The sequence below is a fragment of the Canis lupus genome, chromosome 2 (assembly GCF_003254725.2).
Source record: "Canis lupus dingo isolate Sandy chromosome 2, ASM325472v2, whole genome shotgun sequence".
NCBI lineage: Eukaryota > Metazoa > Chordata > Mammalia > Carnivora > Canidae > Canis > Canis lupus.
The window spans coordinates 80,093,546-80,121,485 of NC_064244.1; the positions used below are offsets into that span (position 1 = coordinate 80,093,546).

The 27,940-nt window shown below is 60.4% G+C and overlaps 1 protein-coding gene across 1 annotated transcript; it reads left to right on the plus strand.

Annotated features, from left to right (window-relative positions):
- The first annotated feature begins 359 nt into the window (after positions 1–359).
- EPHA2 (EPH receptor A2) lies at positions 360–27,940 on the plus strand. Its single transcript, XM_025447445.3, is given in 18 exon segments — positions 360–534; positions 5,166–5,233; positions 7,156–7,825; positions 16,362–16,517; positions 16,623–16,955; positions 17,431–17,546; positions 18,185–18,338; positions 18,788–18,887; positions 19,388–19,443; positions 19,649–19,774; positions 19,871–19,977; positions 19,979–20,057; positions 20,246–20,307; positions 20,388–20,597; positions 20,827–20,976; positions 21,649–21,842; positions 22,424–22,579; positions 26,984–27,940. Coding segments are annotated over 18 exon segments (2,928 nt in total). The 5' UTR covers positions 360–449; the 3' UTR covers positions 27,090–27,940.

Below are 27,940 nucleotides of genomic sequence, written 5' to 3' on the forward strand. Positions count from 1 at the left end.
CCTCCCAGCTCCCCCAGCCCAGGCCTGCAGGCCGCCGTGGAGCCCCCTCCCCAAGGGCAAGGGCGAGAGGGTGCGCATGGCTCAGGGCCAACCATCCCTACGTCCCGGTCTGGGCCGAGGATCCGGAAACTTGGGAGGGCCCGGGGGTGCTGCAGGGAGTCCGGGGGGGCCCCCGGGTCCTCCCCAAACCCCTCGGGACTCTCCTCCCTCCTCGCCCGGTGCCAGCCCGGCCCCTTTAAAGACATTCCTGAGGGCGTGGCCTCGGTGACGTCAGCGCGGGGCATGAATGAACACGAGCCGGTTCTCACCCAACTTCCATTAAGGACCCGGGCAGGAGGCGAGAAGTTGCGCGCGGGCCGCGGGGGGAGCCGGCAGCGAGGCGGGCGCGCGGGCGGGAGCCGGGCGCGGAGCAGCGGGGCGCGGAGCCGGCGGCGGGAGCGGGGGGCGGCATGGAGCGGCCGGGGCCCCGCGCCTGCCTGGCCCTGCTGTGGGGCTGCGTGCTGGCCTCGGCCGCCGCGGCGCAGGGCAAGGAAGGTGAGTGTGCGAGCCGGGGCCGCCGCCGCCCGACCCGGGCACCCCGACCCGGCACCCGGCACCCGGCACCCGGCACCCGGCGCCCGGAGCCCCGCGGGGCGCGCGCGCAACTTCGGAGGCCGACCCGGCGCCGCCTGCCCCGGGGCGCTGGGCGGGGTGCCGGGGTCGGGAGGGGAGGGCGCGCGCTGCCTCCGCGGCGCATCGGGGACCCCCGCCCCGGGGTCACGGGGCCTCCGGGGACTGAGCGGCCGCGGCCGGGCTCGGAGGCCGCAGAGAAGGGGCCGCGGCGCCCGCCACGCGGTCGTGGCCCCGGCGGCGGCTTCAGGGGCGCGCGTCCCGACGGGGGGCGCGGGGGTCCCTTGGACAACGGGGCGGCCGAGGGCCTTTGGTGACCCGTCCTCAGCAGCGCGCTCGCTCCGATTTTGCGGGGAAGCATTCCTACGGAGGCCCCTCATTTGCGGGGAGGGGGCTCTGGGGCGGGCGGGGAGCCCCCTGGGGAAGCCCGTGCGCCCTGAGCTGTTCTCCACGCCCCCCTTTGCCTCCAGCCGGGGCAGGAGAGTATGGAGGGGGTGGGGGGGCGAGTTTCGGGCCAACCTGCCCACGCACAGCCTCCCAGCCTTCCCAGTCCGCGTTGCCAGGCCCGGGGGTCAGGCGCAGGGGTCAGGTTCGAGGGCCGCGAGTGCGGACAGGAAGTCCCAAAGTCGAGCGTTCTGAGCAAGGGGTGACTCAGAACGAGGAAATGCGGCAGGTGGGGGCGCGGCCTCTCAAGGTGTGGAGCCGTCACCCCAGGGCCACCGCGGAGTCCGGGCATCCGGGGGTGGGGGCCTGAATCACCCGAGCGAGCGGCGCAGGGCGCAGGGCGAGGGGCCCGCAGACTCTGCCCTGGGCGGGGCAGGTGCGTGAGCGGGGGCGCCGCCCTGGGCCGGGGGCGCGGAGAGGATGGGGGCTCCTGCCCTCGGCCGAGGACCTTCCGGGCTTCGGGTTCCAGCAGTGAGAGCAAGTTCTCCCCGTGGGCCTGGGCCGAGCGCGGCTTCCGCAGGCTCCAGCAGGGGGAAGTGCAGAGGAAACCCGGGCCGGTGAGAAGTTTCCTTGAGCCTTGCTTTCTTTCTCTGCCTCCCAAAAAGGGGTGGGAGGTTTTGCTTTTGCAAGTTGGGAGGAAAAGAGGCCAGAGCTGGAGCTCTTGGAGGTGGAGGTGGAGGTGGGGGGCGCATCCTGTCGGAGTTCCTGGATGGGTCAGGGCTCCCGGTCCCAACTTGCAGGAGTGGGCGGCAGGGATTGCTGCCATCTGCAATACTCCTCTCCCCTCCCCACCCTCCAGCTTGTGGTCCTCCCCCTTCCTGGGGGACTGGGCTTCGAGGGAAGGGGAGAGACAGCTGGAATCTCTACAGGCCTTTCTGGAAGGCTGTCCTGGGGGTGAGGGGATTAGACAGGACCCACGCTACTGAGCCGCTGAGCGGGTGTGCAGCAGCCCCGGCCTCCGGCCTGGAAGCCTGGAGCTGCCTGGTCCTTGTGCCCATACTGTGCCCTCCCCAGCCTGGCGGAGTCGCAGCCCCCTCCCCCTCCGCGGGATTGAGGAGGGAAAGGGTGTGTTTAGAGAGTCCTGGGGTGGGGGAACATTAGGTTCCAAGAGCCCCTGTGAACCACTCCCTAGGTATGCCTACGGTGGTGGTGGTGGTGCTGGTGCTGGTGGTGGCGGCCCAGCTGGCAGCTGCTGGTGGGTTCTGTTCGTTGGTTTTCAGGCCAAATGTGGTAAATCTGCCTGGGAGTAGATGGAGGGGGTGGTGTGGGCAGAGAGAAGGACACACAGGCCCCTTCCACCCCGTAACCCAGGCTCTGCTCACTTCCCTTCTCCTTTTTCGCCCCCTCCTTGTGGGTAGAGTCTGGATTTGGAGACCCAGATGGAGCCTGTTGGATTCTCAGCAGCCACTGAATCTGTCCTCCTTTTGCAAATGGGGAAACTGAGGGAGGCCCCGGCTAAGCCCTTGCCAGGCAGGGCCCTTTCTTTGCACAGAGGGCCAGGCCTGGGCGTCTGGCTTCTAGAGCTGCTGGAGCCCATTGTGGTTTCGTGGCTGATTTTCCTAGGAATCAGAATAGCTGGGCACGGGATGCAGTGGCGCTGAGGAGGTGGCTGATGGGAGGGGGGAGCTGGAGTGTGCTCGGGCCCTGGAAAGTCCTTGGCTTGGTTCTGTAAGAAGAGTCCAGGTTCCCCCTCTGTTCCCTTTTTTCCCCACAGAGCCCCTTGCCTTACTCCTTTCTTTAGGAATTAGCTGGATTTGGTTAAAGTGGGAAGCGGGGAGCAGGGAGGTGACTCCAGGTAGTGTCGTGTTTGAGTAAAGAAAGCCTTATGACATTGATGATGGAACGAAGGCGGAGAAATCAGAGAGGGAAGTGTGCTGGGGGTGGCCAGAAGGATTGAGGGCTCCTGGATGGGCCCTGACTAGCCAGGGCCTCTCAGTGAAGGTTCCAGGGGCAGCCAAGTGGCTCCCAGGTCCCCACCCCTTCCAGGGAACCAGAGCCCTCTGTCCCTGGAAGAGCTCAGGGAGAGAGAGCCACACAGAGCTGGGCTCCTGTTCCTGGTGATCGCTTCTAGGGAATTTCCAGGGAGGGGGCTGTGGCTGGAAGCCCCCTGGGGAGGCTCCTTCCTGTGTGAAGGCTTCTTTTCTTCTCAGATTGAGCCCCGTGATACTTGTAAAGCCAGGCCTGGGGCTGGGAGGGGGAATGTGCTCTGGCAGGGGTGGTGGGATCCCTCTGGGCCGGTTAACCCTTCAGAGCCTGGGAGCCACGAGCCCCCTCCCTCAGGGGTGCAGCCTGCAGCTTCCTACCAGTCTGGGAAGGGTCGGGGAGGGACATGTACTGGAACCGAGGGACACACTCACCATCGTCCTCCTGCCCACTCAGCTGGAGCCAGGAACCCCCAGATTGTTTCCTTTGTAGCCAGAACATTCCATTTGCTAGTGGGGTTAGTGAATTTTCCAAGCCTGGGCTCCGGGCATGTCTGAACAAATCTGTGCCCCTACCCTACCGGCTCCAGCCACCCTCCCCATCCCCATAGCCTTGGGACAGGTGCCACATCGGATTTCCTCTTCCCGGTCTGGGCTGCAGGGCCCTTCCTCGAGAGATTTGAGATTTGGCACAGGTCAGCAGCGGTGGCAATGCCTCACATCAGGCCTGGGGGCCTTCAGCCCAGGGGAGTAGGCCATCCTAACTCCAGGAGCGGGTTCCTAAGACTTCTCTCTCAGCCCCCTCCATCCCTGCCCCTAAATCAGGCCCATCTCTGCTCGCTGCCTGCCCAGGTCCACCTTTTTAGAGTCATTCTTCCAAGTCCTGGTCTTGAGGAATGCTGCTTCTTCCTCATATGCCATATTCCTCATGCTCCTAAGTCCAAGGAAGGGAGTGCTTGGTCCCCTCCGCCTCCACCTGAGGGTATTACCCTCTGAAGGGGTGGGGGTGGGGGTACAACCTCATATAGGTTCCCTGCCTGAGCTCCCACAGTGCCCGCAGCAGCTTTCTCTCTAGGGAGGGTGCCACCTATGGGCAGCTACCTGGACTCTACTTGGAAATGGAGGAGGGACACTACCCAGGATCTTGGGTCTTAGGTTTTGGGTCTTGGCTACAGCCACTGAGCCTGGCGGAGAGCCAGGGATGAACCGATGGGATTTACCCAAGGGCAGGACTAGGTCTAGGGAAGGTGCTGGCAGTGTGTCCCTCCATCAGGCTCCAGATGCCTCTCTGGGGACAGTACGGTCCCGGTACATGAACCCTCTGGGGCTGGAAGTCCCCTCTAAAGGTTTCCAACTCTTCCCCCAGGCACCCCTGGCAGGGCAGTAGCCAGGGTGTGAAGGACAGGGCAGTGGGAGTGACTTTCCCAGGGAGGGAACCTCCCCAGCTGTGTGTATCTTTGGGCCCCTCCTGAGACCCCTATGGGTTCCGAGCTTTATCCTGCCTGCTCTGTGGCTTTTGTGGTGGGAAGATCAGTTTCCAGAAAACCCCCCACTCGTCATCCCCCCTCTCCTCCCTGGAGCTGTTCCCACCTGTTAACAGTCCTCTCTTCTTGGAGTGCCAGGAGACACGTATGGACATACGTGTGCCGCCTATGTGTGCACTACGTGGCCCGGGTGGGGTGGGGGGTGTTTCATGCGGGGGGCGCTGTGGCAGGAGCAGGGACGAGTGCCCCCGAGGCCCACGTGCATGTGTGAAGTGCTGCTGAGGGGCCTTGTTTCCGGAAGCAGACGGGGCGGGCGCGGTGTCACTTACCAGCCCTGCCCGCCCCAGCTCTGGCCAGCTGCTGTCCCCCCGCTGGGCTGAGCTCTGTCCTGCTCTGCCCAGCTGGGGGCTGACCGAGGGGGGCGGCGTGGTGGAGCTGGTGGCGTGGGAGACAGGGGGCCTGGTTCTTACCCAGCAGTTCGTGTGGTTTTGACTAGGGCCCATCCCTCCCTGTTTCCCTATCCGTCGAGGGACAGGTCTTTGGGGACAGGTCTTTGGGATACAGTGACCCCATATAGTGGGGTCTCTGAAAGCTGAGGAAGCCGTCGTCATGGCCTCTTGGGGCTGCTGGGGGACTGTCACCTTTCCTTCCATGGCCTGAGTCCTGGAGATGCCCCCAAGCTCACTGGCCCTCCTGTCTCTTCCAGTTGTACTGTTGGACTTTGCTGCAGCTAAAGGGGAACTCGGCTGGCTCACGCACCCATATGGCAAAGGGGTAAGCCTTCATGGTCAAGCGGGGGATGGGGATGGGGAAACTGAGACCCAGGGAGGATGGGGCCAGCCTGAATCTGAACAGCTCAGCCAGGGACCAAACTCCTGCCTCCCACACCAGCTCAGTCTGCCACCCCAGACAGGGTAGGCTGGGGGCTGAGAGGTGGGGAAGGGGGAGGCGGACAGGGCTGGCGAGACAGCTGGAGGCCCCCGCAGAGCAGGGCCCATGGGCGCCCCAGCGGGCCAATGCTCAGAGCAACCCCCTCTGGTTTCCTCCATCTACCTCTTGGGAGGAAGGAATTAAGGCTCCCTGTCTTCAGGGCTGCAGCCCAGAGGGTGAAGGGTAAAGGAGAGACGGAACAGGGGCTCCCAGGTCCCCATAGCCCCAGGAAACCGGATCCAGGTTCTTCCTGCTGGGCCCCTCTGCCTTCTCCCCTTCCCCCGGCTGTCACTTCCCCCTCCTGCTGGGGGCTGAGTTTGTTTTCCTCAGCCCCACCCAAGTCATCCACCCCTGCCCTGCCTGGCTGTCACCAGGACTGCTGGGCAAGACACTGGGATCCTTTTCCCAGCTTTGCATGACCTTGGGGAAGATACTGCTGCTCTCTGGGTCTTGATTTTCCCCTCTGTATAATGGACCCTTGCTGAGTTTGTCCTGGGGCCCTGCGCCGGGGAGAAGTATGTTTCCAGGGGGCTCCTTGGGGCAGTTCTCACTGCTGGCCAGATCTGCGTGAGTCAGCTCCTTGTCCTTGGTCACCTTAGCCCCGTGAGGGCCTGAGATACAGCTCTGTGGATCTCCAGGATCCTGGAATCCTGCTGGGAGGGAACACAGATCACCTAATCCAACCCACTCATTATACAGAGCGGGGAAACAGGCCCAAGGGCATTTGAGCAAAGCCTTGGCCAGTGTCACATGGTGTAGCCCAGGCCTCTGACCCCAGCCCCTCTGTTTTATTCATTCACTCATTCATTTGTTCATTCAACAAATCCTTTCCTGAGCACCCACTCTGTTCAGGTAGGTCCTGGGGATGCATTAATGAATTCGATGCAGTCCTTGCCGCAGCGAGCTCAGAATCTAGTATGGGAGCCAGATGTAGGTGTCACCACATAGGTGCCTAGAGCTGTGATAAAGGGGGTGTGGAGACTGTGGGGGCCAGAAGGGGGTACTTGGCCCAACCTGGGGAGTCTTCCCAGAGGACACTGAGCTATGTTCTGAGGAGGGAAGAACGTGTGCTGATCTGTTCTAAAGCCAGGATCTAAATAATGGGAAGTCATCTACTCTTTTTCTTTTCTTTTTCTAAGATTTTATTTATTTGAGAAAGAGAGAGAATGTGAGAGTATAAGTGGGGGGAGCAGGAGAGGGAGAAGCAGGCTCTCTGCTGAGCAGACAGCTTGACTCAGGGCTTGATCCCAGGACCCCGAGATCATGACCTGAGCCAAAGGCAGACACCCAACCAACTGAGCCACCCAAGCACTCCTCATCCATTCTTTTTGACTTAACCCTTTCCCTGCCACTCACCCCATCTGTGCGCACACACATGCGGCAAATACTACTATTAATGACACCAGCCGCCTGTCTGAGAGCTGCTTCGTCTTACGCATGCCAGGCAATGTGCTTAGCATTTTGTAGATACTCTATCACTGATCCTCACGGCACTTCTGCAAGGCAGCTCTTGTCCCCATCGTACAGATGCAGACTTTGAGGCTCAGAGAGCTCAAGTGATCCACCCGAGGTCACACGGATCCCCCAGACTCCCCCGGCTCCCAGTCCCATATAGAGGTCCAGTACCCGGACACTGGGATCAGAGACACCAGAGGACAGGTCCTAGCTCAGCCACTTTTAGTGTGTGAGGGTGACCCGAAGCCCCTCCCTGGGCCTGCCTGCCCACACTGACCTGTCACCCTCCCGCGCCCCCCACCCCCGCACAGTGGGACCTGATGCAGAACATCATGGACGACATGCCCATCTACATGTACTCCGTGTGCAATGTGGTGGCCGGAGACCAGGACAACTGGCTTCGCACCAACTGGGTGTACCGCGGCGAGGCCGAGCGGATCTTCATCGAGCTCAAGTTCACCGTGCGTGACTGCAACAGCTTCCCCGGTGGCGCCAGCTCCTGCAAGGAGACGTTCAACCTCTACTACGCCGAGTCGGACGTGGACTACGGCACCAACTTCCAGAAGCGCCAGTTCACCAAGATCGACACCATCGCGCCCGACGAGATCACGGTCAGCAGCGACTTCGAGGCGCGCCACGTGAAGCTGAACGTGGAGGAGCGCTCCGTGGGGCCGCTCAGCCGCAAGGGCTTCTACCTGGCGTTCCAGGACATTGGCGCCTGCGTGGCCCTCCTCTCCGTCCGCGTCTACTACAAGAAGTGCCCCGAGCTGCTGCAGGGCCTGGCCCGCTTCCCCGAGACCATCGCGGGCTCCGACGCGCCCTCCCTGGCCACCGTGGCCGGCACGTGTGTGGACCACGCGGTGGTGCCGCCCGGGGGCGAGGAGCCCCGCATGCACTGCGCGGTGGACGGCGAGTGGCTGGTGCCCATCGGTCAGTGCCTGTGCCAGGCGGGCTACGAGAAGGTGGAGGACGCCTGCCAGGGTGAGTGGCCGTACGGGCGCGGCCGGGGTGCGGGGCCGGGGTCCCGGGTTCTGCTGTTGGGCCTGGCACCGCTGGGATCTTGGTAAGGCCGCCTCTGGCCCTGACGTGCGGTGGTGCTGTTAGTGGAAATCACTGATCCTTCCTGGATTTCGGTTTCCTTGTTGATGGTTGGATTCACTCATTCACTGACAATGGGCGTGTTGAAGCATAGTGTGGCGTGGAGGTTAGGAGCAAGGGTTCTAGGACAAAAATGCCTGGGTTCAAACCCTTGCTTTAAAAAAAAAAACAACAAAAAAAACAAAAAAACCCTGCTTTACGTGTAGCTGTGTGACTTTAGGCCAGTTGCTTAACCTCTCTCTGTTGCCTGGTTGCCTCATCTGTGAAATGGAGATGAACACAGCTCCTATCTCATAGGGTTGTTATGATAATCAAATGACCTAATGCTCGCGAAGTGCTTAGGTCAGTGCCTGACACATAAGTGCTTTTAAAGTGTGGTTGTTATTTTTGATTCATCCCGCAAATGTAACTTCGGTATCTGCTGTGTACCAGCCCTGTGAACACATGGGACAGTCCCCGGGGCTCGTTCCATCTCTCTTAACTCACTGCGTGACCTTGGGCAAGCCACTTAATCTCTCTGGGTCTCAGGCGGCCCTTTCATACATGGCGGTGGGGGAACCAGACCTGGGATTCACATCCCCTGGCTGCACATGAACCATCAGCTTTTGAAAAATGTCTGCATTGAGGTCAAAGTGGAAGGCAGGTGCAAGGTCCGTCCTCCCTGCCCGGCCTGCCCCAGGGCCACCGACTCAGCTTCCCCTGACCAATCTACTGATAACAAATAGAGGCCGATTCTCTGGGACTGTGTCTGGGGATGGGGCCTGGGCTTTAGTGAGCTCACATCAGGAGGCTGTGGGTTGGCACGGCCAGGGCCTGTGACAGCGGAAATCCCTACAGCAATGGGGATTTTTTTCAATGGGTGACTTTTTCTAGAAATGGCTGTGGGGCAGGGCATCTGTGGAATGCAGGCCAACCGTTGGAAGGCCAGCTCATCCTCTCTCTCTCGCTCTCTCTCTGGGAATTTCTTTGCTGAGATAAGCAGGGTGTTGAGAAATCGGGGTTCAGCCCTGCAGCTGGGTGATCTTGGGTAAATTTCTCTTCATCTCTGGCCTCAAATAAGAAGGCTTTCTACTTGGTTTTTTTCAAGACATAGATCCTGCAACACACGAAGTAGGTTGAAATGTCAGAGGAGCCTGAAAGCCTTTTCTGATAGGTTCTATCTGGCTCCTCAAACAAATCCTCAGAACCTTGCTTAACACAGCCTATAAACTCCTGGATGAGAAGTTCCTGAGTAGGCCTGTGGTGTAGTCCCTGCTCCGGTCCTTCCTACCACCCCATTGTCCTTCCAGCTCTCTTCCCGAGGAGGCCGCTGCTTTAGGTGACCTCCAGTGCACACTCCCAGTTTCAGACAATGACTGCGGGGTGGGGGGGGCCGAGGCAGCCCAGTGGGTCGAGCACGCTCCTCCCACATGACATCCTCACACAGGAATGCAGGGGTGGGGGGTGAGGGGCAGCTGAAAACTTTCCACAGGCTGGTGATTCAGCCCCTGCAGAGATAAGTGGACCTTGGGGTTGCAGGGGGGTGAGGGTGGGGGAGAGACTCTCTCCAGGAAGGGGGGGCAGCCTTCCTTCCCCTAGAGGCGGTCAGCGGGGGCTTTGCCTGTGAAGCGCTGAGTAGGCCCCGGATTGGGAGGACTCATTTCCAAGACCAAAATCTTTGACTTTACTGGTGGAAACCTCTCAACTGCCAGCCACCTGTTGCCCTGCTTTTTCCTCCTTGAGATCCCTCGACCCAGATTCCCTTCATTGTGCTCTTAGGGGCCCTCGGTGTAGCTGGGAAGCCCCAGCCCGGCTGCTCTTTATCCCTGCAACATTCCCAGCAGCCCCCCCCTGACCACGAGGCCAGTGGAGAGAAAAACAGGACCTCCTGCGGACAGGTGCTCCCCGCGGGCGCTCTGTGGGAACGCTTGCTGAATCGGGGCCCACCTGTCTTCGAGGCGCGGACGGGAGACTGAGGCTCAGGGAGGTGAGGAGACTTGCCTGGAGTCACACAGCAATGCTGTGTGGTCACACTGGGATTTGAATCCAGGAGATGCGGCGGCGCCCAGGCTGGAGGATGGGTCAGGAAACGGGGCGGGAAATGACCAGTTCCTTTGGAATCCCTGACTCAGCTCCTGGCGGGGGGACGGGGCACGAGCTCTCTGGGCAGCCCCCAGATGACGGAAGGGTGGGTGATCGGGGGCCCTTACTGAGCACACTGAGGGAGAAATGGAGGCAGGTACAGGGCCGGCCCTCCCCGCCCGCCCCTCCGCGGGGCCGAGGACCCAGATCCTCTCACTGGGGCTTTTACTGATGACACATGGCACCCAGAGAGGGGTGTGGATTCCCTGAGGTCGCCGAGCACTTGGTCCGGGTCATCTTTAGAGTTCACTGCTTTTTGGGGTTCTTTCCCAGGAAGCCTGGCTCTCAGGAAAGAGTTAAATGGACAGCAGAAGGGAGGCACCGCTCAGGTGCTGCGATCGGACAGGTGGGCACGCTGCCCGGGGAGCTCTCCGAGCTATGTCAGGAATGAGCCAGCTTCGCTCCAGTCCCCTGCCCTACCCCCGGCCTGCCTGGGGGACAGTGGAGTCGCTCAGGCTGACCGTCATCTCCCCCGGGGCGGCTTTGTCTCTGCTTCCTGTGCTGGCATCGGCGGCGGAGCTGCTGGGGCCCTGCCTGGCGCCTCGGCCATGGGCTCTGCCGGCCAGGTGAGCAGGTGGCTGGCGGCTTTGGCCAAAGGCTCGGCCCAGCAGCTGGGAGGCTGGCGCTGGAGTGGGTACCGTGGGGAATTCCCTCTGTGGAGGCTCCTGCTCCTTCAAGGGCCCAGTCCCCTGGGGACATCTCCTAATTTCTCTGTTCCCCAGTTCACAGGGACACCCCCAGTCCAGGCACCAGGCTGAGCATTTCTTGTGGTTTCCTTCAGGCAAACAAACCCCAAAAGGCTGAGGGTGGTAGATCTATTTTATAGATGAGGAATCTGAGGCCCAGCAAGAGGAAACAGTGACCAGTGACCAAACGAGCTGGGGCCTGGCACAAGGAGGGCCAGTGTGCTGTCCCCAGCTAGCTGCCCCTGGCTGGTGTCCTCTCCATAAGCAGTGTGACCTTGGCCAGTCCCCTCTGGGTCTCATTCACCCCACCTGTGAAATGGGTAGACTGGACCCTTGCTAACCTAGTGATCAGAATCTATCTCCTGGGACTTTCCTTTTTTTAAAAAGAGATTTTATCTATTCATGAGAGACAGAGAGAGAGAGAGAGGCAGAGACATAGGCAGAGAGAGAAGCAGGCTCCATGCAGCGAGCCCCATGTGGGACTTGATCCCGGGCCTTCAGGATCATGGCCCGGGCCGAAGGCAGGCACTCAACCTCTAAGCCACCCAGGCGTCCCATCCTGGGACTTTCTACTGAGAGCCTGAGAACCCGGATTGCCCCGGTAAGCTGTTAACTGGGTGATCTCACCATGTGGGGCAAGAAGCAGGGTTCCAGTACTGGGATCCTGAATGGCCCAGGCCCAGTCCGGTCGGGGGACGGCTCTGGTTAAGGTGGCCTTGGGGCAGGTTGGCTCCCGGGCTGTGTCAGGAGCTGTGGGCAGAAGCTGCGCTTAGGATGTGACTGGTCCCCAGGCTGGGGGCTCTGTGAGCTGTTGGGCGCGTCCCTGCCTGGGGAGTGCCACCCGGTGTCCTCTGACGCGTGGGGGGGAGCCGTGGATGGATGGCGGCTCCCCACGTCGTCTGGGCCCTGCCCTACCCGCCCCGCCCCGCCTCAGTTCACACCGGGGGCAAATTCACACCCTGGCAGCCCCATGGGGTGGCCCCTCCCGCCCTCACCGGAGGTAAGTGGGTCCCCAGAACGGAAGGAAGGAGGCAAAGGGAAAGCAAACAGAAGATAAAAGGCTGGTGGTGGGGAGACAGCAGGAGGCGGAGGCTGGGGGGGAGTGGCGCTTATCTCAGGCCCGTGGAGGAATGTGCCTGAAGATAATTCTCCAGGGTGTGTGTGAAGGGGGCAAGGTGCTAGCGGCCTGGGGACATCCCCACATGGGGCCGCGGGCCTGCTGGGGATGAGAAGCCCCCCGGGTCTGGAGCTCTCTCAGTGGCCCTCATTGGCAGGGTCGATGACTTACAGGTCACCATTTGCCGCCTGTCAGGGCACAAGACAAAGTCCACACTCTGTCCCCCTGGCTTGGGGAGGTGACTGGCCCCGGGTGAATTGCCACCGCGATCTCTTGACCCTGTGACCTCACCACGACCAGTTGGGGAGGTGGTTGGACCTGGGGGGGAGGGGCTCTCCCCGGGGCTAGATTTGCGTCACTCCAGAGGGCGGGTGTCCCTAAGTCACTCCACGCTGCCACCTGAGAGGCGGGCATCGGGAACTGGAAAAACCGGGGTGCAGCTCTGGGTGCAGCTGCCGTGCCCCAATTCCCCTGCCCCCCCTGCATGGGGTGGCCCGGGCCCGCCAGGGAACCCCGGGCCAGAGAAGCCTTCCATAGGTGTGCCCGGGCCAGGCTCTTGTGCCAGGCAGGTGGACATCCTGGGGCGCCGTCCCCGTAGGGTGTCCCAGGACTCTTCTGTGGCGAGTGTTTAATGCACACGTGCTAAGTTTAGTCGTTGACTCACACATTCATTCATTCATTCATTCATTCATTCATTCATTCATTCACCTGTCCGTCCACCTAGCCAACCAACGTGACCTGCACCCCTACTGTGTGCTGGACCCTGTGCCGGGCCATGGGCCACAGAGAGATCAGACTCTGTACCTGCTGCCGCTCTCACAGAAGATTCTAATAGGAGCAGAAGTAATTTCAAAGGGAGCATGAAAGCCAGGCTGTGAATTCCCCCGAAGCAGTGACGGTGTTTATCAGTCTCACCATCATATCCTAGATGGTGCCAGACACGTAGGAAGTGCTCCATTTCTATTTGGTAAACAGAAGATTGAGTAACAGATCCCCCGGTGGGGCAGAAAAGGGTCAGAAGTTGGGCAGCCCGGGAGGGCTGCGGAGAGGAGCTCAAGCTGGGTATTGAAGGATACGTAGGAGTCCCCTGGTCGGCTAAGGGACCGTGGGTATTCTGTGCTTGCTGGTGTGTTTGGGTGTGTGTGAACACCCGATGTGCCCAGGACGCCAGGAGATCCAGCCAGGCAAAGTCAGGAAGACACGGGGGCTTGCTGGTGTCCTACCCGTGGACTCCGGGGCCCCTGAGCCAGGCCCACTCCGCCAGGGCCCCGGGGACAGCCCCGTGTGCTTGTGGGGTTGGGGGGGGCAGCGCATTCTCGTCAGGCAAGCACATGCCCTGTTGCCGCCGCCTCTCCACTGTATTATCTGGCATATCCGCAGCGGAAATCTCTCCAAATTCCCTCTTTCCTGCCGGCAGCAGTCAGGCCACCCCCGGGCTCTGGGGCCAAAGAATGGAACGTGACTCTTCCCCCCCCTTCCTCCTCTTGGCATGGGACTGGGAGGGGGGCGCTGGGGAGCAACCACGTGGCGGGGCGCGGGGGCATCAGTGGGGGCTTGCAGGTGGCTAAGGCCTTCGGTAGAACCCAGCCCGAGCTGTGGGGGCTTGTGTCCCCTCCCCTGAGCCTGAGGGCCCGGGAGGGAAGGTGGTTCTGGGGGCCCCTGAGCACCCCGACTCCCTGGGCCTAGGACACCTGGAGCCAGCACTTACCTGGGGTATCGGCCCCTCCAGCGACAAGTCAGGGCACTGGGGGGAATTGAAATCCCAAGATCAAGTGGCCCAGCTCTGCAGAGTCTCCTTTTCATCAAAGATTTGGGGAGGAGCGAGCTACTTTTGTAATGTGACATATATATAAGGAGGAATGCAGGGTACATGAGGGGTGCCTGGCCGGCTTGGGCGGTGGGTCTCGGGTTGTGAGTGTGAGCCCCACGTGGGGTACAGAGATTAGTGAAAAATAAAATCTTAAACCAAATACACGTGGATTGCTAAAGTACGATAGGAGACTTAGGTTCCCCAGGCGATGTTCCGGGGTTGATTCTACTCTCTCCTCGAAGAGGCCATAGTGTGCCCCGTTTGAGAAGACCTATGTCGGGAGGTGCCACACACGTGCCACACCCCCCCCCCCCCAGCTGCTCTGAAATTAGTCTTGGGATCTTCTGGCTGGTGAAATGGGTCAGGACTCATCTCCGGTCTCTTCGGGCTCATTTTAGAATGTTGATTTCTCTTTGCTCTTTTTTTTTTTCTTCAAGATTTTTATTTATTCATTCATGAGAGACACAGAGAGAGAGAGAGAGAGAGAGAGAGGCAGAGACACAGGCAGAGGCAGAGGGAGAAGCTGGCTTCCTGCTGGGAGCCCGATGCAGGATTTGATCCCAGATCCCCGGGATCATGGCCTGGGCTGAAGGCAGATGCTCAACCGCTGAGCCACCCAGGCGTCCCGATTTCTTTGCTCTAATGCTAGATGCCTGTGGGAGGAGAGGGACTCAAAGTCCGGCTTCCTGGGTTTAGGTTTGGGTTTTGGGTCTTAGGAGCTCATTGACCTTGGACAAGTGGTCTTGCCTCTCTGGGCCTCAGGTTCCTCTCCTTGAAAGTAGAGTGAATGATACAGTGCCCAAGTGTGCCAGGTTCATTGTGAGGACTAAGTGAGTGTGAGGTACGTGGCCTGGGAGCTGCATACAGTAGGTGCTTATTCAGCAGTCACTGTTTGTGTCACTGCACAGAGCAGGAGTTGGGTCCCAGGCCCCCTCTGTCCTGGACGAACACCCTCAGGGCCTCTGCTGAGGTTTGTTTGTTTTGTTTTGTTTTTTAATATATTTAATTTATTTATTTGAAAGAGAGAGAGAACGAGTAGGAGGAGGGGCAGAAGCAGAGGGAGAAGCAGACTCCCCACTGAGCAAGGAGCCCCACATGGGGCTTGATCCTAAGACTCTAGGATCATGACCTGAGCCAAAAGCAGATGCTTAACCGACTGAGCCACCCGGGCGCCCCTCTGCTGAGGTTTTGATGTGGTGGCAGGACAGGCTGCTCACTCACGGTGGGCGAGGGGCGTCCCCAGTCCTGCTCCCCAGCTCTACTCACACAGGGAACTGGACAAGGAGGAAGACTTTGTCCGAGAATTTTCTTGACAGTGTGGATCTGACTGTGCCATTGGCTCTACATCAATCCATCAGTGGCTGTTTTTGCCCCTGGATAAAGTCCTGGCTCCTTGGCCTAACATTAAAGGCCTTGCTCAGTCTGATCCCTGAAAACCTCTCGGCCTTCTTGCCTCCTGCTTCCCCCATTTATGCCCAGAAAGCCACTCATACTTTCTGTGTGGATCTTTCTCACCCCTACCTCCTCCTTCCAACCTTTCCATCCTGCCGAACTCCTACTCAGCCTCCAAGCCCCGGCTGAAATATCCCCGCTATGACTCCTCAGCCTCCTTAGCTCTTGCCTACCCCTTTATGGGAGACATAGTCATGCGCTCCCATGCCCTGAGTTCAGGGGCTCTGTCCATCTCAGGGTCCATGTCACAGAGCAATGAACATGGCACTGAGGTTGGAGGGTCTCAGGCTGCTGTCCACAGAATGAGATGGAGGCGGGTACAGTAATGGTGGGGTTGTAGAAGAGGTCCCTAGGGTGATCCCACCCCACCCTGGCCCTTCTGGCAGTTGTCCAAGCCCTGAGCAGCCCTGCACGGTGGGCCCCGTGTCTAGGCAGCTTCCTGCCTGTGAAGCCAGGAAGGGGCTCGGGGCAGGGGCAGGATAGGGTGGTGGGAGGAAGAAGCCTCTGGAGTCAGGTGCCTGAGCCCCTCGTCATCCTGGCGAGGACAGGACCTTCCACCGGGGAGGAAAAGCTGCTTCCTGGCTGCCCTCCTGAATGGCCGAAATGACCTGTCCTGGAAGTAGCTCCACCGATGATGCTGGGGGCCTGGCCTTTCCTGCTTCCTGGTGGGCCAGCCCCGGAACAGGAAGGCGGTCGGGTCCTGGGGTGGGGGAACACCTGCAGGGGTGGCATCCTGAGCGGGTGTGCCTGGCTGACGGGCTGTGGTGGTGGTGACAGTGGGTCAACAGAGGCCAGTGGGGAAGATGCAGTTACTGCCCTGGGCCGCTGGAAGCCTGGGTGGGGACCCATCAGGCTGGTCTGCACAAATTAAAGGGGATGAGGCAGGCGGGCAGCAGGCTCCATCTGGGGCCGAGCCAGGTGTGAGATAGGATTCTCGGGAAGCTGAGAGGTGAGATGTAAGCCTTGAACGCCCGGCTCGGGTGTGGCCCTGCCTGCGAGAGCTGGTGGGGAGCGTGCAGAGGTTTGGAGCACACGGGCGAGGCGCGTCCTGGGTGCCCAGCGTGAGCTAGGTGCTTGCCATGCACTTTGTCATCGCAAGATGCCTTAGGGATGAGAAAATGGGCCCAGAGGAGGTTAGCAACCTGTGTGGGGTTCTGGGACGAGGTCCCGCTGGAAAAGTCGCTTTGGGTGGGAACTTCGGGTTAAAATGACGTCTGTCCCTGTGTCCACCAGCCTGCTCGCCTGGATTCTTCAAGTCCGAGGCATCCGAAAGCCCCTGTTTGGAGTGCCCCGTGCACACGGTGCTGTCCTCCGAGGGGGCCACCTTCTGTGACTGTGAGGAAGGCTACTTCCGAGCCCCCCAGGACCTGCTGTCCATGCCCTGCACTCGTGAGTTTTGACTTGGCTCAGGGAGGGTGGCTGGGGTGGACGTGGTGTGCTGGATGACACGTCAGGCTGCCCGGGTCTGAGCTCTGCCCTCTGCCCTCCATGCAGGCCCGCCCTCCGCCCCGCACTACCTCACGGCTGTGGGCATGGGCGCCAAAGTCGAGCTGCGCTGGACGCCTCCCCAGGACAGCGGGGGCCGGGACGACATTGTCTACAGTGTCACCTGCGAGCAGTGCTGGCCCGAGTCGGGCGAGTGCGGACCCTGCGAGGCCAGCGTGCGCTACTCCGAGCCGCCGCACGCGCTGACCCGCACCAGCGTGACGGTCAGTGACCTGGAGCCGCACATGAACTACACCTTTGCGGTGGAGGCCCGCAACGGGGTGTCGGAGCTGGTGGCCAGCCGCAGCTTCCGCACCGCCAGCGTCAGCATCAACCAGACAGGTGAGGGCGGGGGGTCAGGTGGGGCTTCGGGAGGGTGGCCACCCAGGGCTTGGCTGTGTCCAGAGAGAGGCCGCAGCAGGTGGTGAAAATCAGTCTGGGTTTCTTCCGAGCTCTGTGACCTCTCTCAATGCCCTCACCTACAAAATTGGAGTAATAACAGGGCTATCCAGAGGATTCAATAAATTATATATAAGGCTCTTAGGACGGTGCCTGTCCACAGAGAGGATAGAGCAAGAGTCAGCTGTTGTTTTACTTTTATTATTTATGCACTCATAAATAGTCACGGGGTGCCCTACATGTGCCAGCCCTTGGGGTCCAGGGCCTGCGGCTGTGTGCTGATGTGGGCTTGGGATCTGAGGAGCCCCGGCTGTGGACGGGACTGGGTCTGGGTCTGGGGGTATTCACCCCACCACCCACCCCCAGCCACCCCCGACATGGCTCCTCACACCCCTCCCCCACTGCCCCCCCCAACCAGAGCCCCCAAAGGTCAAGCTGGAGGGCCGCACCACCACCTCGCTGAGTGTCTCCTGGAGTATCCCCCCACCACAGCAGAGCCGTGTGTGGAAGTACGAGGTCACCTACCGCAAGAAGGTAACAAGGGGTCGGAGCTGGCCCTGGCTGGGTGGCAAGCAGAGGGCTGGCTGGTCACAGACAGATGCTTACCACGTTCTGCAGATGAGGACACTGAGGTCTGAGGTCTTCCTGAGAGTCACCTCTCCCAGGCCAGCACAGCAGAGAGTTGTGGGAGAGGAGACACAGTGTTCTGGAGTCTCCCCAGAAGAGATAGTCGGGGTTGGGGAGAGAGCCGGGTCTCGGTGATCAGACATTGCTGGTGGTCGTGCATTTGCAGGCAGTAACCTTGAGTGACTCACTTCATTTCCTTGAGCCTCAGTCTCCTCACCTATAAGAAGAGCATCCAGGGGCACCTGGGTGGCTCAGTTGGTTGAGTGTCTGAATCTTGGTTCCAGCTTCGATCATGATCTCAGGGTCCTGGGATGGAGCCCCACGTTGGGCTGCACGCTCAGCAGGAAGTCTGTTTTCTCCCTCTGCCCCTCCCTCTGCTTGTGTTCTCACACATGCTCTCTCTCTCTCTCTCTGATAAATAAATAAAATCTTTAAAAAGAGAGAGAGAAGAGCGTCAAGTTTGCTGATGTAAGCGAGCTGCCTTGCTAAACCAGGCTTGGGGGAGCCTCTGGTGGGCCCAGCTGATGCCCTGCCCTCACCCACAGGGGGACTCCAACAGCTACAACGTGCGCCGCACTGAGGGCTTCTCCGTGACCCTGGACGACCTGGCTCCGGATACCACCTACCTGATCCAGGTGCAGGCGCTGACGCAGGAGGGCCAGGGTGCCGGCAGCAAGATTCACGAGTTCCAGACGTTGTGTGAGTTGGGCACCAGGGCCTGGGCAGGCCCTGAAACAGAATAGTTGGGACATCTGGGAGGAGCAAACGGATCAGAGAACTTAAAATGCCCCCTTCCTGGTCAGCCAGGGCCTAGGAGAGCCCGGTGGGGGTTGGCCCCAAGTCTGGGGGAGGGGGACCAGGGACATGCATTCAGGGCAGTGTTGCAAGAAGGAAGGACATGGGGCCTGACACTGGCGGACTGGGTCATGGAAAGTGTCCCACGCACCTGGCCGCACCTACCATATTCCCTAGGGCAGGCCTGCTACTTACCATCTATGAAATGGGAATAAATATTCTCATGAACCGTCACAAGTAAAAGCATCCGGCACATGTCTCGGGTCCCTAAAGTGGGCCTTGGATGCAAAGGGGACATTGCCAGTCTTTGGAGTTGGGGGGCTCCCTTGTCATCAGCCGGTCTCCCCTGACAGCCACGGAAGCATCTGGCAACTTGGCAGTGATTGGCGGTGTGGCCGTTGGCATCGTCCTGCTTCTGGTGCTGGCAGGAATCGGCCTCTTCATCCATCGCAGGTTGGTTGGAGCCCACGCCTGGGCTCTCCGAGGGCCGAGGTGGGCTACAGCGGGGCGGGACCGTCGGTTTCCTGTCTGCAGAATGGGGCTGCTGGTGATCTAACCCCGGCCCCCCCGGGGCCGAGAGGACGCAGCGGGCTGTAAAGTGCCCAGCACAGCGCCTGGCACGCCGCGGGGGCTCAGGACGTGGCGGTCATCATCTGTGCCCTCGTTAGTAACGCTGCGTCCACACTTCCTCTGGACACGCAGGCAGGAAGCTCTGGGAGCTCTAATGAGGAAAGCCCTCATTATGGCCACTTAAGGGGCCATTACGGGGTGTAGAGCCCCGGGAGCGAGCCCTGCTTGCTCATTTCCTCCCCGCCTCTCACTGCCTGCTCAGCAGAGCCCCCGGCACACCAGGCCCCGCTCAGGACCAGAGGGAGGTGGGGGCCGGGAGGCTCATGGCCAGAGCAGGCCTCTGACCTCCCCCATGTCGTGGGTTCCCCGTGGGGTTCTCTCAGGAGGAAGAGCCTGCGGACCCGCCAGTCCTCGGAGGACGTTTACTTCTCCAAGTCAGGTGAGATGCAGCGCCCCCCGCCGTCCCCACAGGCTGCCCCCCAGCTCTGCCCTCCAGCTCTGCGTTGGAGACGGGATAGCTGGGCGCTCCCAGGGCTCTGTGGTGGGCTCAGTGATGCCATGGCCTCCTCCTCCTCCTCCCCTTGGGTGACCCCTCACAGGGGGCTCCCCCAAACCGTGACCCTGCCCCTCCTCCTCTCGTCCAGAGCAACTGAAGCCCCTGAAGACATACGTGGACCCCCACACATATGAGGACCCCAACCAGGCTGTGCTTAAGTTCACCACTGAGATTCACCCGTCCTGTGTCACGCGGCAGAAGGTCATTGGGGCAGGTAAGTGCAGTGCGCCTGCCCAGGGGGCCTGGGACTCGTTGGGGGCACCTGATGGCCAGGCTGACTGGGTGGTCCTCACACCTCGTCTTCCCGCAGGAGAGTTCGGGGAGGTGTATAAGGGAACACTGAAGGCGTCGGGGAAGAAGGAGGTGCCCGTGGCCATCAAGACGCTGAAAGCCGGCTACACCGAGAAGCAGCGGGTAGGACTTCCTCAGCGAGGCCAGCATCATGGGCCAGTTCAGCCACCACAACATCATCCGCCTGGAGGGTGTCGTCTCCAAATGTGAGCGCGGGCACCAGGGTGGGGGCGGGAGACCCACCCCATCCCAGGGCCTGATCACCCGCAGTGGGCGTAAAGAAGGGCCACCCAACAGGGGCTCTGTCCGTAGCAGTGCCCCCCCAGCCCCCCGCTCCCCGCAGCCCCATCTACAACTCTGGCCACCCCCTCACGCCTGTGCCCACCCTCTGCAGACAAACCCATGATGATCATCACCGAGTACATGGAGAACGGGGCCCTGGACAAGTTCCTTCGGGTGAGGATGTGGGCTGGGGTAGGTGGGGAACCTGGGGCTGCTCGGGGTGCCCTGGTGGCTGAGGGCCTGTGCTCTGGCAGGAGAAGGACGGCGAGTTCAGCGTGCTGCAGCTGGTGGGCATGCTGCGGGGCATCGCGGCCGGCATGAAGTACCTGGCCAACATGAACTACGTTCACCGCGACCTGGCCGCTCGCAACATCCTTGTCAACAGCAACCTGGTCTGCAAGGTGTCGGACTTCGGCCTGTCCCGTGTGCTGGAGGATGACCCCGAGGCCACCTACACCACCAGTGTAAGTGCTAGGGCAGCTGTCGCCCCCCGGGATGAAGGGCTTGAGGGTGAAGCGGCCTTCATGCTGCTCCAGGTCCTCTCACCTACGTACCTGAGTATGGACCTCAGGCACACAGGTGAGAACACCTCCAGGGAGCATGGACGAGGGGCCCTGACTCTATCTGGCCTGGCTGCGATCGTCCTAGGGCGGGCCAGAGGGACAGTAGTGACCGGGCCTGGGTCCCCTGCAGGGTGGCAAGATTCCGATCCGCTGGACAGCTCCGGAGGCCATTTCCTACCGCAAGTTCACCTCAGCCAGCGACGTGTGGAGCTATGGCATCGTCATGTGGGAGGTGATGACGTACGGCGAGCGGCCCTACTGGGAGCTGTCGAACCATGAGGTAGGCCCCATCACCCTGCCCAGCCCTCTCCTGACCTGAACGGAAGCCCTCTCGTTTCCACACCCCGATGGCTGGGCAGAGGAGAGTTTGGAGGGGCTAATCTTCATCTGGTACATTCAGTACATGTCTATTGAGGGCCCCCTATGAGCCAGGCTTGTGCTGGGCCCCAGACCCAGTGTCTGCTTATGGTCAGTGGAACGACAAGGAAACAAGGACTGGGGAGGAGGTGTGCATTCCTGCGTGCATGCACCTGGGTGTGCATGCACATGTGCATGTGATAGATGCATCTGTGTGTGAGTGTGGGTGCCCAGCGCTTCACGCAGCCTGGAGACTAAGGCGCAGTAAGTAGCCAGGTGAAGACACGGAGCGGGAGGAGGGCTCTGGCTGCAGGGAGTGGCTGGTACAGACGTCCCCAGACTGGACGGAGGCTGACTGCAGGGCACACAGCGGGGTCAGGAGCCCCTTCCTCCATGGAACTCCGGGGACAGCCCCTCAGCACTTGCCCTCTGTACCTCTGACGCTTGTGTATCGGACTCCAGAAAGAAGGCTCGTCCCCACGTGTGTCTGGGGTTCCCTGCCCTCCTCGCCCGCCTGCATGGCCGGGGCCTCCTCAGGGAGCCCTGCGGGGGTCTGGCGGCCGTGCAGGCGGTGCTGACCATCCTGCCTCCCCAGGTGATGAAAGCCATCAACGACGGCTTCCGGCTCCCCACGCCCATGGACTGCCCCTCCGCCATCTACCAGCTTATGATGCAGTGCTGGCAGCAGGAGCGCGCCCGCCGCCCCAAGTTCGCCGACATCGTCAGCATCCTCGACAAGCTCATCCGCGCCCCCGACTCCCTCAAGACCCTGGCTGACTTTGACCCCCGGTTAGTTCCGTCGCCCCCGTGCACAGCGGCCCCCGGTTTCATGGCCGGCTGGGGCCAGTGGGTGGGGGTGGGCACCCACACGTGGGCTTCGCTTGCCCGGGGCGGGGGCTCCAACCTGTAGCAGCAATCGGCATACATGGGAAACGCGCCGGGCGCTGCGCTCGGCACCTAACATGTTTTAACTCATTCAAACGACCGATGAGATGGGTCCTGTAATTATCTGCCTTTTGTTGATGAGGAAGCTGAGACAGGGCGATTAAGTATTTTATGTGCTGGCAGGTCGCCAGGCTGGGGCTGTGCCTCCAGGAACCTGAATCTTAACATTTTGTTATTCTGTGGTTATCGGTGGTGGTGTTGCCAGGGGGGAGCGGGCGGGGCGTGGGGGGCGCAGGAGCTGTAAACACTGAGTGCTCATGACATGCCAGCCTGTCTCCCTGAAGCCTACCTGATTGGGCTCCCCTGTTACCCACATAAGGAAACTGAGGTGCAGGGTGGTTAGGGGGAGCGGCAGGCCTGGGCCCCCCCTGGGGCGGGCTGGGTGCTGCAGCCGCTCACCTGCAGGTGGGTGATACCTGTTTCAGGGTGTCCATCCGGCTGCCCAGCACCAGTGGCTCCGAGGGGGTGCCTTTCCGCACGGTGTCCGAGTGGCTTGAGTCCATCAAGATGCAGCAGTACACAGAGCACTTCCTGGCGGCTGGCTACACTGCCATCGAGAAGGTGGTGCAGATGACCAACGAGTGAGTCTGGCCCGGCCTTCTCCTGCCTCCAAGGCCACCTCGGCCACCCACTGCTCCCCTCTTCTTCTTTCTCTCTCCTTTTCTTTGGGGAGAGGCTTCACAGGAAGGGCAGAGCCAGGCCAGCAGCCAGCAGTTCTGGGCACTCACTCCTGGCTCCCCCCTCTTCCTGCATCTTTTTCTTTCCAGAAGGGGAAAATAATAGTAATTGTCATAATCAGAGCAGTGTTGGTGGTGGGCTAACTGTGTGCCAGCTGTGTGCTTGAGCACTTTGAATCCGTCCTCATCACTAACTTGGCAGGTGGGCCTTGTCCGTATATCCGCGGACAGGTGAGAAACGGGAGGGGGGGGAGTGCAAGGACTTGCCCAGGGTCCCACAGCCACTAGAGGCCCAGTGGGATTCCAGCCCTGGTCGGTCGTTGAGGGCCCGGAGCTCGGGGACCATGGAGGTCAGTAGTGGAGAAACAGACTGGGAGGTTACGTAGCCTGCTTGAGGTCACACAGCGGTTAGGGGCAGCGTTCCTCTCCGGGGTGCTGAAGAGAAATGGGCAGAGCCCTTGGACTTCTAGGCCGTTGCCCGGGAGAGAGTGCCCTGGGCCATCCCCTCCCGGACACCTCTCCCCGCTGTGGTTGACTCTCAGCCCTGTGGTCCAGCCTGGCAAGAAGTGCCAGTTACCCCGGCCCTAGCCCTGGGTACAGCCCTTTGTCAGGCGGCCCTGTGGGAGCTCCGCTCTCCCCTCCAACATTGGGGACCTTTCCCGGCACGGCCTTGGCACGGACACCTCTTCCCATCCCAGGAGGGAGAAGACGTTATCCTCTCAGCCTTTTGTGCCTCTAAAAATAGTGTTAGGCCCCAAGAGCCCAGCATGTACAGGGTCCAAGGTCAGGGCTGGAATGGGCCCTGGGGGCTGGGAGGTTTTGGGAATCACACGGAGGGGGTCCACCCGGGCTTCCCGCAGTTCTGGGTCACAGAAGTTCTGGGAGCTGGGCCTAAGCAGGAACATTCTCCAGGGCCCCTGAAGACCGCTGAGCTGGGCTTCTGATTGCTGGTCACAGCTTCTCGGGCCAGGCCGTGGCCCATCCCAGGGGACGGGGAGTCAGATAGGGACAGAGCTGGCCAGAGGGAGGCCTGGAGAGAGGAGATGGGTCCCAGGATATCTGTTGTCTCCAGACAGCGGCAGGATTCCAGGCTCGGGCTCTGCAGTCACACTTGGCTTCAGGTCCCACATCTGACGCTTCCTAGTGGGAGACCTTGCTCAGATCAGGTTCCGTCCTTGAGGCTTGCTCCCTGTTTCCCTGCTGTGCAGATTGCATGGGTGCAGTGCAGGTGACATGCCTGGTACCTAGTAGGGACTTAACCCATGTCACTGTCCTCTTCTCCTCGGCCCCCTTGCTTTCAGCCTGCAGCCTGTGGGCAAATGCCAGGGTTCCTGGGCCCCTTCCTTTCGCCCGGGAACCTAGAGCAGCCTCTTTGTGCCTCTAGGGGCTCCCGGTGGGGACAGCACAGCTACTCTTGTGGGTGAGCAGAGCAAGGGGCAAGGAGAAGCGCTTACAGGAAACACATGTTCTTAGAAGCTTCCCGAAATAGCCCGGGGTGCTGCTTGGCCAATTCCTTTCCCACGAGCAAGGACAGGGCTGTCTTGGATGGATGGAGGCTGTGTGTGTGTGTGCATGTGCGCTGTGTTTGGAAAGGTCTGAATAAAGGCAGGAAGTCATTCTACGCTCCCTCCGCCTCCTACCAGCTGGGTGGTGCTCAGAGCTGGGGCCTGTGTGACTCACCACCCCTGCCTCCTTCTTTAGTTCAAATCAGTGAAACAAGTGGGGATCTTAGACCACTTTTTTACCCCAAAGGCTGTGTCTGCACATGCCGTGAGTCCCAGTGGGAGCCAGTGAGCTGGTCTCAGAACTCAAGCACTTTCCCTGTGGGGTTGAGGTTTAGGCTTCAGTGTCCCCTCCCTGCTCTTCCTGGCCCCTGACCCACTGCTCACTCCCCTGCAGGCCCTGGGCCATCCCACGAAGGCCACATTTTCTCACATTGAGCGTTCACCACGTTATTTCGGAGTCGCTTGAGTCATCTAGCTAGACTAGGGTTTGAATTGTCTTTTGAGGAACTAAGGAAGCAGTGGATGTTGTAGCCCAGAAAAATGCCCAGTCCCACCAAAGGCACTGTCCAGTGTCTGGGAGGGGGGCACAGGCCGCTGGGCCTTATGGTCACTGCGTACCCTCAGCATAGGCTTGGTGCTGATGCACTGTTTGCTGAGACAGTGAAGCATTGACATGTGAGGCTCCGGGAGGCCTCTCTCCCTCCTTGTGCCCAGGGCCAGCGCATAGGCGGTGCTTGCTGGGGATGTGCGTCCTCTGAATTTCCCAGGGCCTGGATCTGCGCTGAGAGTGCTCAGAGGAAAGGTAGCCTCGGTCAGGTGTCTCCCTACCCCTGTGATGAGAGTTGATGGCAGTGACAAGAGGGAAACCGAGGCTGGTTCAGGAACAGTCTTGGGCTGGTCTGCTGCAAGGGCCACAGGGACCAGGCTGGCCTGTGAGTCTCATCTTGTGCGCCTCCCGGGTTAGCAAATGAGGCAGGGAAGGCGGCGGGTTTTTTTTTGTGTTGAAGAAGAGCAGAGCTGGGGTAGGTGGCTCGGGAGCATCTAAGCAAAGCTTCCCACTTTCCATGTACAGAAACTGAGGCCCAGAGGCAGGACAGGACCTGCCGAGGCTTTGATGACGTCCCAGACTAAAATTTGGCCTCTTGCTTCCCGGCCCAGGGCTTTTGCTTCCTAGACGGGTCTCAGGAGCAATCTCAGCTCCCACCCTGTCAGCCTAACTACAGCAGGCTGGGAGACAGGCCCACGGCGGCCCCATGTCCACTAGCAGCCGTTCATTCCTTCAGCAGATAGTCCTCAAAGGACCTACTATGTACCAGGCCCATCCTGGAGCCCAGGGGACAGGTCTCTGCTGTCACCCTCCTAGCACTCACTTAACCCCCTGCATCTTAAGCTGCACATCAGGGTCTTTGGGACCCAGTAGGATGCAGACTCCCTGCCCCACCTCCAGAACTTCAAGGTCAGTGAGTCTGGAGCGAGGCCCAGGATCCTGCTTTTCAGTAGCGCCTCCTTCCCCGGTGCTGTGAATGCTTCCCTGGGAGCCACCCCAGGTGCGGGGGAAGTGGCGCTGCTTCCTCGACAGCCCCAGCTGTTTCCGTTGGACTGGCCCACGGCGGTGGCTTAGGAAGTTCTACCTGCTGTCCAACTGCTGGCCTTCCTGCTGCAGTGGAGCAACCAGCCCCTCCTGGAGCCCCCCCCAGCCCCCCTCCCCACGCATCCGGGTCTGCCCTTCCCTGCCCAGCGTTTCTCCTCCGAGGGCTCCCAGAGCCTGTGGGAAAGTCATGTCTCCTGGAATTGCAAACAGGAGCTCGCACCGTATAATTAGTTTCATTTACAGCCAGGAGACGGCCCATAAAAACCTGGGTGTTTTCATGGGTTTGGGCTGGTGGGTGAGGGTGGTGGTAGAGAAAAGTCCCAGAGTGAGCAATAAACGTCCTGCTCCAGGGCTCCTGGGAGCATAAGTGGTTTTACAAGGGGATGGAGGGGCATTGGGAGGGGGGCAGGAGAGGGCTCTGGGCTCCTGGGCACATCTTTCCATTCGGCACGGAGGCCGCCTTCCGCCTCTGCCACCTGTGTCCGGGGGTCTCCCACCCTCCACCTTCCAGCTAGACACTCATCCCATCTTACAGGTGAGGAAATTGAGGATCCTAAAGGAAGAACACCTACTTAGTTAGTTCCGGGGTGACCTGGTCACCTGCCTGGTGACCCGCCAGCCTCTCCCTCTAGAAGAACTCGAGCAGAACGTTAACCCTTGAGGTCCCACTGCAAAGTGTGTCCTGAGTTCTTCCTCAGTTGTCAGCAGTGGGCGCTCGGAGTCGGGATGGAATAGAGCAGTGGCTGGGAAGAGGCCTAGCAGGGAGAGCTGAGAGCAACACCCCTAGGGGGTCCCTGGCCGCGCCCCCCTGCACCCAGTGATGGCACCAGTGCTGCCCAGGGAGGAGGCCTTGGCTGGGGACAGGGAGGACAGATCCAGGCCGGGGGAGAGCAGGCGTGTGTTCATAGCTCTTAAGATTTCCAGCCCCTCCACCTCCTGGCTGTGTGACTTTGGACGAGTCCCGTCCCCTCTCTGAGCCTCAAGTTCTCGAATCTGCAAAATAGTGGGGAAGAGAGCACCTGCTTCACAGGCGGTCATGCCGGTTTCATGGGGGAGGGGAGAAGCTTCTCACAGCGTGGGCCCTTCTCTCCTTTCCTAACTGTTGATGTCAGCAAGCTTTCGGGATGTGGCTCCTCTTGCCAAGCCTCTGCCCCCCACCCCTCCCCGCCTCTCCCGGCCAGCCCCTAACTCCCCCCTCTCTCTCACCCACAGCGACATCAAGAGGATTGGGGTGCGGCTGCCCGGCCACCAGAAACGCATCGCCTACAGCCTGCTGGGACTCAAGGACCAGGTGAACACAGTGGGGATCCCCATCTGAACCCCGGCAGGCCGCAAACCCCCTTGGCCAAGAATACTTGAAGAAACAGAGTGGCCTCCCTGCCAGCTTTGCACTGGGCCACCAGGGACCTTATTTATTTCTAGTTACTCCTTATTGATGCCTCCCTGAGGCCTCTGCTGGGGGGGGAGCGTCTTGGACGACACCTTGGCCTAAACCGGGGAGACGCTCAGGGACCCCAAGCCGGGGGCCTCTTCATCTACAAAGGACAGTCCGCCAAGCACTTAGCAGGCACCGCCGTGTTCCCAGCATCCCCTGGGGCAGGAGCCCCGCCAAGACATGTGGACAAACACACAGGACATTTCCAAACCCCTTCGCCGTCTCGGGAGGTGGAGGGGTTGGCCTGTGGCCCCGTGAACAGGGTACCTCCAGCCTCACCCACAGATGAGAAGAGGACAGCCAGCAAACTCAGCTGGGCAAGACCCAAAGTGGTTCCCCTGTCCCTCTGGTGCCTTCCTCAGCCCCCCAGGCCCTGTCCTCGGCCCCAATGGGCCAAATCTCGCTTCCCCGGGGCCCTCGCAGGATGCTTGGTTGTGTTGAGGTTTTTTTAAAAAATATATATTTTGTACTTTGTGGAGAGTATGTGTGTGTGGCAGGGGGCTCGGCTGGGGCTGAGGGTACACGGTGGCCTGTGTCGGACATTCCCAGGCTGGGGGCCGGTCCGTCCGACCTCCCTCCCCTTCAGGCAACATTCACTACTCTGTCAGTGTTACTGATTTCGTTTTCGTTGGATATTTTTTTCGAACCTTAATTTATTATTATTTTTTTTATATTTATTGTTAGGAAATGACTTATTTCTGCTCTGGAATAAAGCTGAAAATGGTTCAATCTGA